Source organism: Camelus dromedarius, chromosome 4 (assembly GCF_036321535.1).
Source record: "Camelus dromedarius isolate mCamDro1 chromosome 4, mCamDro1.pat, whole genome shotgun sequence".
Lineage (NCBI taxonomy): Eukaryota > Metazoa > Chordata > Mammalia > Artiodactyla > Camelidae > Camelus > Camelus dromedarius.
In genome coordinates, this window is record NC_087439.1 from 36,733,595 (window position 1) to 36,749,840 (window position 16,246).

General features: G+C 33.7%; 1 protein-coding gene across 23 annotated transcripts in view; it reads right to left on the reverse strand.

The window, feature by feature from the left end:
- The window catches only part of BAZ2B (bromodomain adjacent to zinc finger domain 2B), a 290,545-nt gene that overhangs the window by 11,104 nt on the left and 263,195 nt on the right, over window positions 1–16,246 (reverse strand). For 18 of the 23 annotated variants that reach the window (XM_064484824.1, XM_031451501.2, XM_064484829.1 and 15 more), the window contains 7 exons: window positions 10,423–11,078; window positions 9,743–10,016; window positions 9,416–9,571; window positions 8,620–8,780; window positions 5,269–5,579; window positions 4,743–4,878; window positions 1,342–1,488 (listed from right to left, as the gene is read on the reverse strand). In XM_064484824.1, coding sequence (XP_064340894.1) covers window positions 1,342–1,488; window positions 4,743–4,878; window positions 5,269–5,579; window positions 8,620–8,780; window positions 9,416–9,571; window positions 9,743–10,016; window positions 10,423–11,078 — 1,841 coding nt within the window. The remainder of the gene's footprint in view (window positions 1–1,341; window positions 1,489–4,742; window positions 4,879–5,268; window positions 5,580–8,619; window positions 8,781–9,415; window positions 9,572–9,742; window positions 10,017–10,422; window positions 11,079–16,246) is intronic. The other 5 variants (XM_031451503.2, XM_031451502.2, XM_031451497.2 and 2 more) reach the window with 2 other exon arrangements.

Sequence of the window (16,246 nt, forward strand, 5' to 3'; positions counted from 1 at the left end):
AGAAAAGAGAGTTTCTTCAGCAAGTAGTGTTGAATAGCTACATGTGAAACAATGAAATTAGAACACTCCTTCACACCATATAAAAAAATAAACTCAAAATGGTTTAAAGGCCTAAATAAAAGATGTAATACCACAAAACTACTAGAAGAGAACATGGGCAAAATGTTCTTGAACATAAATCATAGCAATATTTTCTTAGATCAGTCTCCCAGAGCAAAGGAAATAAAAGCAAAAATAAACAAATGGGACTTAATTAAACTAAAAAGCTTTTGCACAGCAAGGAAAACCATCAATAAAATGAAAAGAACCTATGGAATAGGAAGACATATTTGCAAACAATGCAACTGACAAGGGGTTACTATCCAAAATATACAAACAGCTCACACAACTCAATATCAAAAAAACAAACAACCCAATCAAAACATGGGCAGAAGTTCTAAATAAATAGACATTTCTCCAAAGAAGACATCCAGATGGCCAAGAGACACATGACAAGATCCTCAACATTGCTAATTATTAAAGAAATGCAAATCAAAATTACAATTCTCACACCAGTCAGAATGGATATCATCAAAAAATCTACACATAATGAATGCTGGAGAGAGTGTGGAGAAAAGGGAACCCTCCTACACTGTTGGTGAGAATGTAAATTGGTGTAGCCACTATGGAAAACAGAATGAATGTTCCTTAAAAGATTAAAAATAGAGCTATTATGTGATCCAGCAATCTCACTCCTGGCCACATATATGGAAAAGTTGAAAACTCTTAATTCAAAAAGATACATGCACCCCAATGTTCATAGGAGCACTATTAACAATAGCAAGGACCCAGGTGCCCATCAACAGATGATTGGTTTAAGAAGATGTGGTATATAGGCACAATGGACTATTACTCAGCCATAAAAAAAAGAATGAAATACTGCCATTTGCAACAACATGGATAGACCTAGAGGATATCATACTAAGTGAAGTAAATCTGACAAAGAAAGACAAATATTAAATAATATCATTTATATGCGGCATCCTAAAAATAATACAAATGAATCTATATACAAAATAGAAACAGACTCACAGACACAGAAAACAAACTTATGGTTACCAAAGAGGAAAGAGGTGGGGAATGGGATTAACAGATACACACTACTATATGCAAAACAGATAAGCAACAAGGCCTTATTGTATAGTACAGGGAACTATATTCAGTATCTTGTAAAAAACCTATAAGGAAAATAATCTGAAAAAATTCATATAACTGCATCATTTTGTTGTATGCCTGGTACTAACACAGTATTGTAAATCAACTATACTTCAATTAAAAAAATTAGTTTTAGATCAGTCTTACTTTGGCAATACAAGCTGGACAAAACCAGTCCCCATCTGGTATGGTTGTAATCTTGGGTCTATGGCAGTACGTGTGACAGCCTTTGTCACAGCCATCACAAAGTAGGAGCAGTTCTTCATTGTCTCCCTTTCGACAGATCTGGCAGTACTATAATACATGAAAAATCATTTAAAATTAACACTCTGCTATGAATAATAGTTATTGGGATATTAAATACACTGTAATTCCTAATTTATATTAGTAATGAACATTCCGCTTGCTAACAAATATACAGTAGCCATACACATCTATGTATCTCTCGTTACACAGATATGGACCACATGACGGGGTGAGCAGTTCAATTGGGGTAAATGCACATTTCAGGTACACTGCAAAGAACAAAGCTAGAGGCTGAATGCCTGCACACACTTCAGAAGCATGTACACAGTAACATATGAAATAATTAACATGACATTAGAGCACATAAAGCAATGAATAGCTTTAATACATGGTGTTTTAATTTTTTAATATATTTCATCTTTTGCTTATCTTAGCATCCTCATGACATCCTGAGAAAGAAATAAGTAAGAGTTAGAGTAATTTTTAAGATCAAAATTAGGAAACTTGTATTAGTATCAGAATTGTAAATAATAATATGTCCCTATATTTTGACTAAATAGTCCCTCTATCTTTTGTGATTGATTAAAAAATATGTCTAAACCAGGAAACCGTGGAAATCAACCCAAATCAAACACGTGTCACAAGTGTAGAGAACGGATCCTACAAAATAAAATTTCTAAGGGGAAAAAACAATTGATATAATAAATTAACTCAAAGAATTCAGAGGTCATGATTTACTTTCTAGAACTAAAAATAAAATTATTTCTTCTCCACTGAAAAATTTCTAACATCATTAAGAACTTTAAAATCTGTAAAGAGAAAAAAATTTTTCCCATGCACGCATATTCTGTATAACAAGTATCACAAAGGCAAAGAAGGAAGATTAGACAGGTAAAAACTTTTAAGAAGGCTTTAAAAAATGGTAAGTACTAACATTATATTTTGACATTTAACTTTTATTTCCAGTCATAGTAGAAAATGTACTGTAATCAATATTTTAAAAAATGAAAACATTACTAACATAATATTGTACATCAACTATATTTCAATTAAAATAATTAAAACATTTAAATTGTAAATCATTTATACTAATTTTAAGTTATGTAACTATACACTCTTTAAAACAAAATAGCCTAACTGTTCACACTTAATTTGTTTAATTTTCAATAAAACATTAAACCTTAACCTGGGGAAGTCTAAAATAGTCTTTCATAACTCAATATGTACACCAATGTAAGAATCTTATTAAGTGTAAGAATCTTATCAAAATGGCAGATACACACTATTCATCTTAACGAATATCTATCAGATACATATTATATACATGTAATACTAAAATTGGCATGTGTTCTATGAGCAAAAGCTCATGGAGTTTAATATTCCAACAGTAAATATTTATTTTATGACCTTTCCTAATAACCGTATCACTAAATATCTTAGTATGGTGTTATTTCTCCAAATTTGAGTTATTTCTTTAAAACTTCTATTATAAAAATATCCATTGAGAAATAACATTTGGAAGGTTATATTTAAATCCCTGTAACAATAAAATTTAAAAATCAGATTCATGAACTTTAAATTCTCACTGTTTTCTACAACAGATAGCTAAAAATACTAAAGTCTGTCTTACATCCCACATTTCTGATTTAAAAACAAAATTACTTCCTGATAGTTATTAAGAAAGGGTGACAGGTATCAAGCTCATAACATTTTTGAAAAATCACAGTAATAGCTCACAATATGTTAGAGAAAATGTAGTAATATTTGGTTTTAACTCCTTTGCTACCACAGTAAAAAAAAATTGTGGATGTTGCCTACTGTTTAACATTAACAATAGAAAGCATACTGTGGACGGAGAATTATCTGGAGGTAAATTATGGCAGATCCTTTCCTAGTAATCTTGGTCTCTGGCAAAGAGGGTATTTCTAAAGACATTGAACACTTTAACATTATGTTAGGATTTATTATGAGATTATAGGTACTGTTACAATACTAATTAAAGTTTACAAAGTGTTCATTAATCTTTGAATAGGAAACTCTGCCTTCTTTTCAAAATAGTTTTCTAGCAAACAATGTATTATTAAACATTAAAAAAGAAATGAAAATTATGAAAGATGAAGTTAAATAATAATAAATGTATCTTAATGTATTAATAACATGGAAAAGGAATTTGAAAAACTGAAATAAAGCTTTAGATTGTGGAAAGTAATTTTACTAATATAAAGGCAGATTTTGGTACAAGTTTTGGGTTTCTGTGTATAGGTTATAACAAAACTGACCATATTGTAATCATTATTTTGGTGTAGATGAGAAAAATAATTGTACAAATTAATTTTGATACAGGAATTCAATTTTTTTTTATTATTATAGCCTAGATTTCGCCAAATATATCTGTCTTTGTCAAGGTGACATTAAAACTGGTTTTAATAAAACTTCTTAGAAGAAAAATTATTTTTACCTGGTAAAAAAAAGCTACCAGATGACCTGAACAATGCCTTAAAACTTATGGTAAATTCTAATCTGTATAGGGAAAGGCCTAAATTTAAGCATATTGTGAAAGTGCAGATTCATTACTCCATGGACATTTTAGAAAGAAGTGAAAAAAACCATAGAAGAGTTCAAATTTATTTGTACAGAATGAATAAAATCTCTCTCTGAAATAGAGCTTTTATTTTGAACATATAGCATTTGTTGCCTCATACAAAGTAGAGGCTACTACATGGTAACAAACTGGGCTTGAACAGAGGGTGAAAAAACAGTTTTAATTGTTAGAGAAAAGACTAAAAGATCTCTTCATGTCAACTATATCCAAGTACATGACATCAGTGCATAAAGGAAGAGCTATCTGCTTATTTTGTATTTGCTTATCTAAGTATTTCAGCATTAAAAAAAGAAAATTGATAGAAATACTAAGACATTTTAAGAATGCACTGAATGTATGTAGCAGGTAATGTTAGCAACTGGAATGCTTACAAGATTGAAAGACCTTCAAAATATTTAGATTAACTACTATTATGTTGACAGAATGTAGAAGCAACTTCAGTCAGAGTTATATATAATATTCAAAGGAGAGAAAAACAAGATTTAAAAAACAAAAGATGACATTTGGTAAGTTCCTTCAAAAAGCTCATAATAAGGAGAAAAGTATCAAACTATAAGTATTTAAGAATTAAGCCAACTCTCAAGTACAGCATACATTATTTTGACAATAAGTAATGTATAATTAAGAAAGATCTGGAGGTTGGAAAAGGAAGCAGGACAAAATAAATCAGTTATAGTATTTCTTAAATAAAAACACTTACAACTTTCATAATTGATTTTTCCCATGCTATTGATTTCTGTAACTGCTGAACGCACAGAGCTACCTGTGCAGCACTGCGAGCTTCTGATAATGCCCTTCTCCATACCCTGAGCCCTGGAGCAATATCCTCTTCAATTCTGCATTGAAATATAGAAAAATTAAGTAGGTCATGTCCACATTTATGGTTACTGAATGTGAAACAATCATCACACTGAAAGCCAAGCAATGACAAAAACATGTAACAGCCAATAAGTATAAGATTTAAGCAACTAAATTTGATGTAGTGCACAGACTGTGGCTACGTGCCTCAAAGCTTAGTCACGACCAGGTAAATGTAAGATCACTTTGCAGGATTATCAACACACATAACAAAAAAAAAAAAAATGTTTTTACAAAGCACCATGCAAATAGCATGATCCACATGGATCACAGACATACAAGAAGATACATAGATAACAGGCAATAGAAAATAGGCTCCAATTAGCAAAGAAGCACAATAATTTTTCAAGTTAATCTCAATAACCTACCCGTCACCATCACCACTAATGGATGGTGCAGGAGCAGGGACAGTAACTGTGCCCACATTATCCAGTTTGATCTGAATGGTGGTACTTAAGGGGCTCTTCAGATACCTTCTTTCAATGTTCCGCTCCAAATCAGCCAGCCTGGTTACAGCTATATCTAGGGGGTTGTCACTCTTCCGATCTAGTGCATGTGCACTGCTTTCCTCTTCGCCAGTACATTCTCCATCATGCTCCTTGCACAATTTAGAAAATGACTTATGTTCAAAATATACCAAGTCCTCCCTTTCTGATGCAGGCTCTGGACACATCCAACCCTATATATCAAAAGAATAATGTTATTACCGCTTCCTCTTAAAATGCCTGATGGGTGAATTACCTTTACTTAAAATACAGCAGCAGACACCAGTGGATCTCAAGGATCTTTACCAAAACTTTTTACCTTGTGTTTCCTAAGGCTAGGTAGAAACAAGAACAAAAAAATTAAAAGAAACAGTTGTGAGAAAAGTCTGAAGAAGAAAATCTAATACCTTGATATTATGAAAGGTACAATGAAAATCAGCAAAGTATTCTTAGAGACTTTAGATTAAGTGGTTACTCATTTCATCGGACCACCTGAAACGAAAATCTTTCAGTGGTCTCTGAACTTAGCTCTTCCTTTCCATTTCCATTCCTTCCACCACTCTTCGGTACAGGTTTTTGTACTCACCATTTTTCCTTCAACTGCAGGAGTTTTGCATGAGCTATTACGTTTGTCTGTATAGCTTTTCCCTGTTGCTTTTAATCTGGTTAACTTCGCTCATTTTGCAACTTTCATGTTAAAATTTACTTCCTCAAGGAATCCTTCCCTGACCTTTAGGAGGTAAGGCTCCATATTATAAGCTCACAAAGGACCGTGTAACACTCCACAGCCTTGTGTTACTCACAATTTTATACAACTGTGATTATCTGATTAACATCTTTCTACCTCTAAATACCATGAGGGCGAGGACCACGTCTGCTTTTACTCATTTTATCTCCAGCATAGTGCAGGCAAGTAGTTGGCACTCAATACATATATGTTGATTGAATAAGCGATAATCTTATAACTCAGCTTGCTTACATAGATCTCCCACCTCAAAACCCTTCAAATATTCACTACTGTTTAACAAAGTCCAAATTTTTATCCTGACATTTCATGCCTCAATCTACCATTTTTTCTCATGTTCCCATTCACATATCCTATTCTACAGTCAAATCCACGACTTGCAACTCCACAAACGTGTCCTGAGCGTTGGGATCCTGGGGTTCCACTCATGCCTTTCACTGTTCCTAGTATGGCTTTCCTTGTCAAAATCTGACTCATCTTCTCAAATTTCATCTCAGCTTCTACAGGAAATCTTCCTTCCCATGTCTCCACCAGAAGTTGTGTATTCTTCTAAATTCATGCATGATTCTACTTCTCTACCATCAGTTAACAGACTCTGCAGAGATGTATTTATCTCTTATTTCCCTATTAGATGGCAAGGTTTCTGAGGACAGAACCCACATTTTATCCAATTTTGTGGTGCCCACTGTCTGATGTGGAATAGGTACTTAGTAAATCTTCTATAGATGTTAAAATAATGTTTTGTGGTTATTTTCATCATTTGTGTTTTTAGACTCTTCAAGAATAATATAATTAATTTCTGAGAATAATACAGAATAGTTCAGTAATACCTTAATAATAAAATGTTAAAAACATTTCACTTTAAAAACAAACTTCACTTAGCTATTTAGAACACAGCCAAGAACACCAGTAATGTAATAAGGTTAATGCACCAAAATCTGAGTATACTTTCAGGAAAATGTTTCAGGCCCACACCCTGATTTCATATATAATTTAAAAGCTTGATGATATGCTTTCCCAACCAAGTAAACTAAAACTGGTAAATTAGATGGAGGAAGTTTGAGGACAATAGGGCTAGTAGAACAAATCACATTTCAACCAGCAAGTAGTAGCAACTGACCATGAGAGAGGACAGAGACAGACTACAGAAAACAGACGCAGCGGTTTAGAAAGCAAAGCACACTAGGATCACTTAACATAGGGGCAAAACCTCTTCACATTTCCTGAGGGAATCATTATCTAATAATTGGTCTTCACACTGATGATACTGTGTCACCAAGATAACTTAAATCAAACTCATTATTCTCAATTTAAGAAGGCAGTGTAATACAGAACATAAGCGATCCAACAAATAGGTTAAAAAATTACGGCACTAAATGGAATAATTTTCATTTCTCTAGAAAATTAACTTGTGTGGAAGAGTCCATTTGTTGAAGATGCCAAATAAATGAGGAATGTTTATACTGTATTACAGTACCAGGAGGAAGACACATATAGTTTGCTAGCAAAACAGATATATCAAATGATAAATTTTGGCTTTCCTATGTTGGTAATTATGTTTGCGGCAATAAAGGGATATTTTATTAACTCTGGAAAAGGACATTTTTTTGGAGAACCTCAAGTTTCCAAATGCCATAGGACAGTATTATGGCATGTTTCTCATTCTGAATAATGCATAAAATATCAAATCAAATTACATGGAGACTACATTTTCTAAATCTTTTCAGGTGTCTCTCTCACACTTATTCATCATCCACCCATTTATTCTCAGAGACATCATCTTATTATCAATTGAGAGGACCTTTGTATCCCTCTTTACAAAATGAAAAATTCTTGCACAAAGCTAAAGCTTTCCTTTTGCCTGTCCATTGGAAGCCAGTTTCTGATCATGGTAATGCTTTTGACAGGGTAATGCCCAGTAGATAAAGAAATTATTTAAAAATTTACATATATATGTAGCATGCGTATGTGGATGTGTATCATAATATAATGTATATTTGGATATACCTATATTCCCCAACTTTAAATTATATACAGTGAAAATTTGACACATACCATGGCTTGGATGCAAAGAATTTCCTGGTATGAAATGAAATGAAACACTATGGTAGGAATTTGATAGAGCATATTTATCATGGGTAAAACTGATACTCTGTTTGTGATAAAGAACTGGATACTAGAAATGACATTTTTGAACACTGTTAAGGGGGCAGCAAGATTTAGTAAAAAAAAAAAACATCAGCTCTGGAGTCAGACAGACTTGGTTTGAATCCACATTTAGTAACTTACTATCTGACCATCGTCAGGTTACTTACTTTGAAATTTGTTTCTTACCTGTAAGATGGGGGAAATTAATTCAGGATCATTTTGAGAATTAAATGAGATAAAGTGAAAACAATTAGCAGAGTAACTGGTGTATATCAGGCATACAACAAATATAGTTACCTTCCATTATCCTAAAAACAGATTTCATTCCAAGTCAATTTTACCTTCACTTGCAAACTCGCTGATGCAACTCTCCTTTCTAGATCTTCTACCTGTTGAAGAATACTCAAATCCATTTCCATTGCTTGTTCTTCTACTGACCAGTTCTCCACAATATCTCGAGTCACCTGGCTTTCTTCATTTTCATTTAATTCAATTATAGCAACTATATTTGAAAAGAAATTAATTTTAAAATCCACTTTATCCCTCTATGATTTCTCCCAGAAACTGAGTAACATTCCAGGGATAGCATATACATGTAACGTAACACACACAAAAGCACTTGTGCATAAGTAGGCAGCTTACTCTTAAAAGTAGGAATATTCTTTTTTAAGAAAAAAACCAATACATCTGCAGGTCATGAGAAATGTTAAGAAAGTAACACCAAGGGGGTGGGAAGGGATAAATTGGGAGTTCAAGATCCGCAGATACTGACTGGTATATATAAATAGATAAACAAGTTTCTACTGTATAGCACAGGGAACTATATTTGATATCTTGCAGTAGCTTATGGTGAAAAAGAATATGAAAATGAATATATGTATATTCATGTATGACTGAAGCATTGTGCTGTACAGCAGAAATTGACACAACACTATAAACTGACTATACTTCAAATAAAAAAAGTAAAAAAAAGTAATACCTATTTAAGAAATGTAGTTACTGTTTGTTGAGCAAATAGAAAAATGCCTATTATTAATAAATTAAGAATTAAGATAAACTCAAATATGTTTGTTCTAAGATAAAAGAATTAATGCTCATAACCAAGCAAGAGAGCAGAAATCTCTTTTAGGTACATACCATCCTTATTCTTGATGCAAGCTTGAGTAATATAATCCAAGTGTTTCTGAATTTGTTTCTGTAATGCCTTTTCTCTTATTCCTCTGAGATGGAGCACTTTGAGCAAAGCTTTTAGGTCCTCTGGGTCAATAATTCTCCACCAACCAAACTGCATCTCTAAGTTAAGATAAATATGTAGATCTTCTTATAAATATTTTGAATATTAGTTAATGGTACAACATGAATCAAAAGATTTATGACTATACATAAAACCATCAAAGATTCAGTCATAATATAGGAATCTGTAACAATAAAGTAAGTGGCTATAAATCATCTCAATGTACCTACCTTCTGGAATAGGTTTTGGACTAGGAAAATCCACTGGTTTTGCTACTTCAACAGCTGTAGACTGAGTTGAAGAGACTTTTTCATTTTGTGGTACTGGAGATTCGCTTTTACTTGAAGCAACATTAGGAGTCAAGAATGAGTTACTATTTCCTTCTGATAATCCCAACCCTGATCCCAGACTAGGTAAAGGTGATGTAAATGGAATATTGGAAGAAAGCACGCCAGTGGGCCACCCACAAAACTGGAGTCCCATCATAGATACTCCACTTTTCATCTGGAAAAAAAAAAAACATTTTAAAAGTAGGACAAGCTAAGAGTTAGGAAAAGTGTTTAGACTCTGAAATTGTTTTTAAAATTCTGAAAAAAAAATTGTTTCACTTATCACAATTAGAGGAAAACTAAATCCAATAGCAGTAACATTAAATTTCCTGTTTTATTTGTTCTTCCAAGTAATTCCCTTTTAGATATAATGTAACAGTAATAAGTTAGAAAGTAATTAAAGGAGGCTTTGGTTTAGACATCAGTAGTTCTGATGAAGGCTTTGTAATAGCAATTCTGACTCTTCCTATTTCAAACCATAGCACGGATAATATCAACTGATTTCCCTTGAGAGAAAATCTTTATGGGGTCAAAGATCAAATAAAGCAACATAAAAATGAGTTACAATTAGCAGCACTAACCTGAAGAGGTGATAAAGCAAATGGATTTAGGCCAACAGGATTCTGAGCAGAAGATGATCCCAGAAGAGGAGCTGGGGCAGGCGAAGGTGACATAGATGGTGGCTGAGACTGAGGAGTCACTAAAGAAGCAGCTGACATATCAGCATGGGTAAGTGAAGTGTCATCACAAGGTGTTCTTGGTAAAAGGCTAAACCACTGTCTATTCTTTTCAGTCAGTGTTTTTAACAACTGGTCATTGGGGAGAGGACTATAGAACTTCCCTGGACCACTTGAACCAGTACTGAACAGATTATTAGAGTCTGTCTTTTCCATGTTGCTTTGTGTGGCTGTTGACTGAATGCTGCCCAATGAATGTTTTCCACTGTTTTGATAAGACAATGTGCACCCATTTGCACTACTATTTGGTTTGGGGGTCATTACATCTGACTCAGGAGGCATCTTAGCTACTTCTAAAAGCTTGCTTAATTTTGAAAAAGAGCCAGGTTTCTGAAGAAACAGATTTGGGTTATCTTTTTCTTTAGGATTTTCCTTTTGCTCACAGTGATCTGGATTTGAACAATTTAAAGTGTCCTCAGAAGTCTCAAATATTTCTTCTTTGATCTGGATACTTTCTGCCATTTTTAGTTTTTCTCTTTCTTTTGCAATTTCTTCTAGTCCTAAAAAATTGAAAAGTATTATAAAGATCAGTGACTCCAGATCAAACCAATACTATAATTATATTCTTTTACTACTTATCAAGTTATATGCATAAATATTTTAGGAAACTTTTCTAGTTACTTAATACTCTCCATTTTTCCATTTTTTATAGATTAGACTTTTTGCTTGTTGGAAAATTAATTTTGTAACTAATTATTACAAAAGACTAAAACATAAAAAAAAATTCAGAGCCCTAATATACAGCAAAAATTACTATTAATATTGTTGTATAAACCCTTTCATGTTTTCTATATGCACACACATATATACTTAAACCTATAAATAAAAAAAAGGAAATCCTATTATATACGTAATATTCTAACCTACATGTTTTGCTGAATAATACTCTGTAAACTTTCTGATATGCCAATAAATATATAACTACATCATAAATTTTAATGGCTACAGAATATTCAATGGAATATATCATAATTTGAAGAATCAATCTACTGATGGCTATTAATAGGGCTGTTATTCACTATCATAAACATGCTGTAAATGATGAATTATCTTTATCTGTATCTTTGGACTTAAAATTTTTTTCCTAAGATTTACTTCCTTAGGATAAATTTCTAGAAAAAACTTACTGAGTCCTAAGATATATACTTTGCAGACTTTTGGAAACATGTTGTCAAACCACCCTCTAGAAAGTCTAGATCAATATACGTTCACACATCAGGTATAAGAGCATTGGTTTGCCAACACCCTCAAGGAGACTAAATACTACGTATATTTTTTGTTTTTGCCAAAATTTAGGAGATAAAAATCTAAACTGCATTTTTTTTTTCTGATTACTATTAAGGCTGAATATCTTTTCATAGGTTTTTTGGCATTTCTCCTTTGTGAACTTCTGGTTCATATTTTTAAACAATTTAAAAAAATAATTCATAAGAATTCTTTTAAAAATATAAATCCACTTCTTTATTTAATTTGAAAAGTAATACAAGTCCAAGGTAAAATACTCAGTAATGAGAGGTATAAAGAAAACCCTTTCTGCCCGACTCCCTTAGTCCCTATTTCTACTCTTCAGAGGTAAACGTGGTTAATCAATCATGTCTGTATAACCTTCTGGAAATCTTATATATATATAAAACCATCATTTTGCACTGTTACATAAATAGGATACTATTACTCAGTTTTTTGCAATTTAGAATAAAATCCAAACTCCTAAGCAAGGCCTACAACACTGTATGATCTGGTTCCTGAAAATTTCTACAACTTCTGACCACTCTTGTCCTTGACAACCTTGTTCATCCTTTTCCCCTTTTTTTCAGCTTCTCAAACATGCTCAGTTCTTTCCTTTCTTGGGGCTTTTGCACCTGCTGCTCTCTCTGCCTGGGATACTGTTTTGGTGACTGGCTTCTTATCCTTCATGTCTCAGATTAAATCATCTCCTCACAGAAGTTTTCTCTGATCACTTTATCTCCAGTGGGATCCCCATCTCATTCCCTTTATTTATTTAATCGATGTATATGTTGTACAATATTATATAAGTTATAGGTGTATACTATAGTGATTCATAATTTTTAAAGGCTATACTCCATTTATAGCTATTTTAAAATATTGGCTATATTCCCTGTGTTGTACAATATATCCTTATATCCATTCACTTTAGAATATCATCTTATATTTTTCCTTTGCAGAATTTACCATTATAAACCATAAACTGTTTGTCTATTTTCTATTCCACTCCCACCTACACACTAGAGTTTAAATCAACAAGCTTTACTTAAAAGCAGACCAATGTCTATCTTGCTTACTATTGGATCTCAAATGCTTAACACAGTGGCTGCTATCAAATAGAAGCTCAATAAATATTTCCTCAATAAATTTTCATTATATACCTTAGATAGTTTTCCATGGCAAAACATATAATTATATTTCATTTTTTTCAATCAGCTGAAAAAAATTTATTATATGGATATCTAATAACTTATCTAGCCAATATTCTATTAATGTTTAAATAGTTCTCACATGCTTCTCTTGAAATTAGTTTTTACCCGAATTAAAATCTTATACCTCAGATTTATGCCTCTGGCCAATGTGGAACAACAGAGACTAGATTTATACTTCTGCATGAAACAACCAAAAAACAGACAAAGTATATGAATCCACAGTTTACAAGATGCTGGACATGAGGTAACAAAACAGAAAACAAATGCAGTAACACTTGTGACTGCCCCAGCTTATAGCTTTGGGTTAATTTCCAGGTTTTAGCACAGGGAGGAAGAATCCAGGTGGAGCGCGGCAGAGTCTCTGAGATGAGGAGATGAAACTGAGAGTCCAAGGGAGATCAAAGTGACTAGAATGCTCTGGAGAGAGTACTTGAGATGAGAGAGTTGCATGGAAAGAGAACTCCAGAGGTCTGCAGAGGGGCCCCTTGAGTATTCAGCTGAATAAGAATCAGTGCTTATGTGTGAGGAACCTACCTGAGACCAGGGAAAGGACCACCTGAAAGGATTAGAGTGACAGTGCCAGGTGCTCATACAGGCTGGGAATAGTACCTGTTCCTACCAATCGGACTGGGAAACCACAAGATTCACAGGTATAGGCAGAGTACTCAGAAGGATCCCGTGTCACCAGTTAGGGGTAGTTTTAGTCCTGCCTGACAAATTTTAAAAGAAAGACCTGAAAGGATTCAACTTTTCCCAAGCAACTTAATTGTGCTTCAGTTAAACAAAACTCAAAAATATCTATAGAAATTCAAAAATATCCAACACCAAACAAAGTAAAACACACAATGTCTTGCATCCAATCAAAATGAAAACGCATATAAGATGCAGGAAAACATGACACATAATCAGTCAGTCAAAGAAACCTAACCCCAAACTGACAAGATAATACAATTGGCAGACAAGGACATTAAATTTGAAAAAATAATGGCTGAAAATTTTCCAAATTTGATGAAAACTAGAAGCTGCAGATCCAAGAAACTCAATGCTAAGCAAAAGAAACATGAAGATAATTACACCAAGACATACCAGAATCAAATTGCTCAAAACCAGTGATAAGAGAAAATCCCAAAAACAGCCAGAAAAAAATCTCATGCCTCATATGATCTTTATGCACTTCTGAACATTTGCCCTTAGAAGACCATCCTACTTCATCACCTCCAATTCATCACATGTGAAAAGAGTCACAAATATTCTCTTCAAATACCCGCATTCACAAATTTTCTTAACTTCACGTAAGTTATTGGCTAGTAAGGAAATATTAATATTGGTGCTTGATTTATTCTGAGAACTAGTATCTCAAAAACCACTGTCATATATTCAAAAACAGACCAACCAACCAAAATGTTTTTACTGATTTGAGACTAGTTGATGACTTTTCAGTTGCATCTAATAAAGTCAAATGAGCTGATGGTACATTTTAATAATCTGTGGTTATCTTTAACTTTTATATTCAAATTGCTAACTGAAATGTAAAATTATTTTTAAAAATTTGAAAAATATATAGAATATTTAATATAAACAGATTCTTTAATTTTAAATAGTTTTCTATCTCATATTTCACAAAATCCCCTGCTCTTTCCAGCCCTTACTTCTTTGATATGTAGAAATGAGTATTAAAAAACATCTTCAAAACAATCTAAACAAGAGGAAGACAAGAGATGAAACAGGGAATGCTGTTCAGTTGATTAATTTCCCTGGTAGTAACTTAAGCAAGTGCATAATGATAAAGAAAATACCATTTCCCAATTAGAACAAATCCTAAAAATAGTAATGTTTGCTACTGGAAAGAGACTATGTCTTCTTGAGTTCTATCAAATCACTGTGAAACCCTTCAGTTTACTAATAGCTGTCAGTGGACCCCAAGGGGGTCCACCACTTTCAGTTCAAGTGAAATTTTCTCCTTTGGCTCTCCTTAGTTGGGCTGAGGCAAGCTAAAACTTTCAAATAGATTTTACTAAAATCAAAATGCAGATAAAGAATGCAAGAAATGTGAAAACTTTGGCATTTAGCATACAGGTCTCTGTTCAATGGCTTTCTCCCAGGGTTCAAGGGCCCTTACCCATTCAATCTAGCATAACCTCAGGAATACTTTCACTGCTCCTCAATGCTATCTTCATGCTGATAGCGCTACCACAACCCAGCTCCTAGGAGACATCTTGCTATTACTGTGGAGAAGACTAAAGGAATCAGATTTTCATCAGTTGTCTATCTAGGATTGTTCCTTCCCAGGCTGATCTAAGAATTTTTAAAAAGGTGACTTTTACTGTAATACCCTCATCCTTCAGGTAAGATTCCTCCACACATCCTAACAGGACTCAGGTTTTATACTTACAGACCTAATGCTGTGACCATATCATAACACAAAATGGAAGAGTAATATTCACTTCACAGTACAAATAAACTTGTTGCATTTTCCTTCTAAATATCGAACATACAATCTAACATACCCAAACGGTTAGAACAGCTAATTGAAGGGCAACACATCCTTGGTTTTGGCTAAGTGGCCATGGGGCTTTCTTCTTTCCCACTTTCCTGAGGGCCAGCAGAAGGACAGCAGGGCTTTTAGCTAGTTAGTATCAGCACTGTTCTCAGGATCCTTGGTATGTAGACTTTGATTCTTGGTATGCATACCCCCAGCACTGTTCCTAGACCCAAAGGTACCTCGACATGTTACTTGGAGAAACTAAGTGCTTCCTACCTTTCTTACACTAACCCATAAATACAAAGCAAGGTATGGAGTATAGTGTGTTGTCTCTTGGAGTGTTCTCGTTACACATCCAAGTCCTATGAAACCATTATGGTAGCTGGGAGACTCAATGTACTGTAACTTCTCTGCTTGTAAGTTGCCTTCACTAACACACTATGCTGCTATTAGCACTATGTATATCTTAGTAATTTTGTGACCATGCATCTTGTACAGTGGTTGGTGTCCAAGAAAGTCCTGATATCATGGATTTCTGGAAGGGGAGCACCCGGGGCGGGGGGACATAATTTCTCCCTGGGGTTAGTGGTACTTTACTGGGTAGAATTAGGATGGTCTTAATAGTGAGTGATGCCTGAAGATAGCAGAAGGCCCAAAAGTGGTACACTAAAGAGGGTGACTAGTGGTGATAGGGTGAGTTGAAATTTAGTTCTGTCTCTTCTTCCTTACCAGCTTAGAGATTTTCACGAGC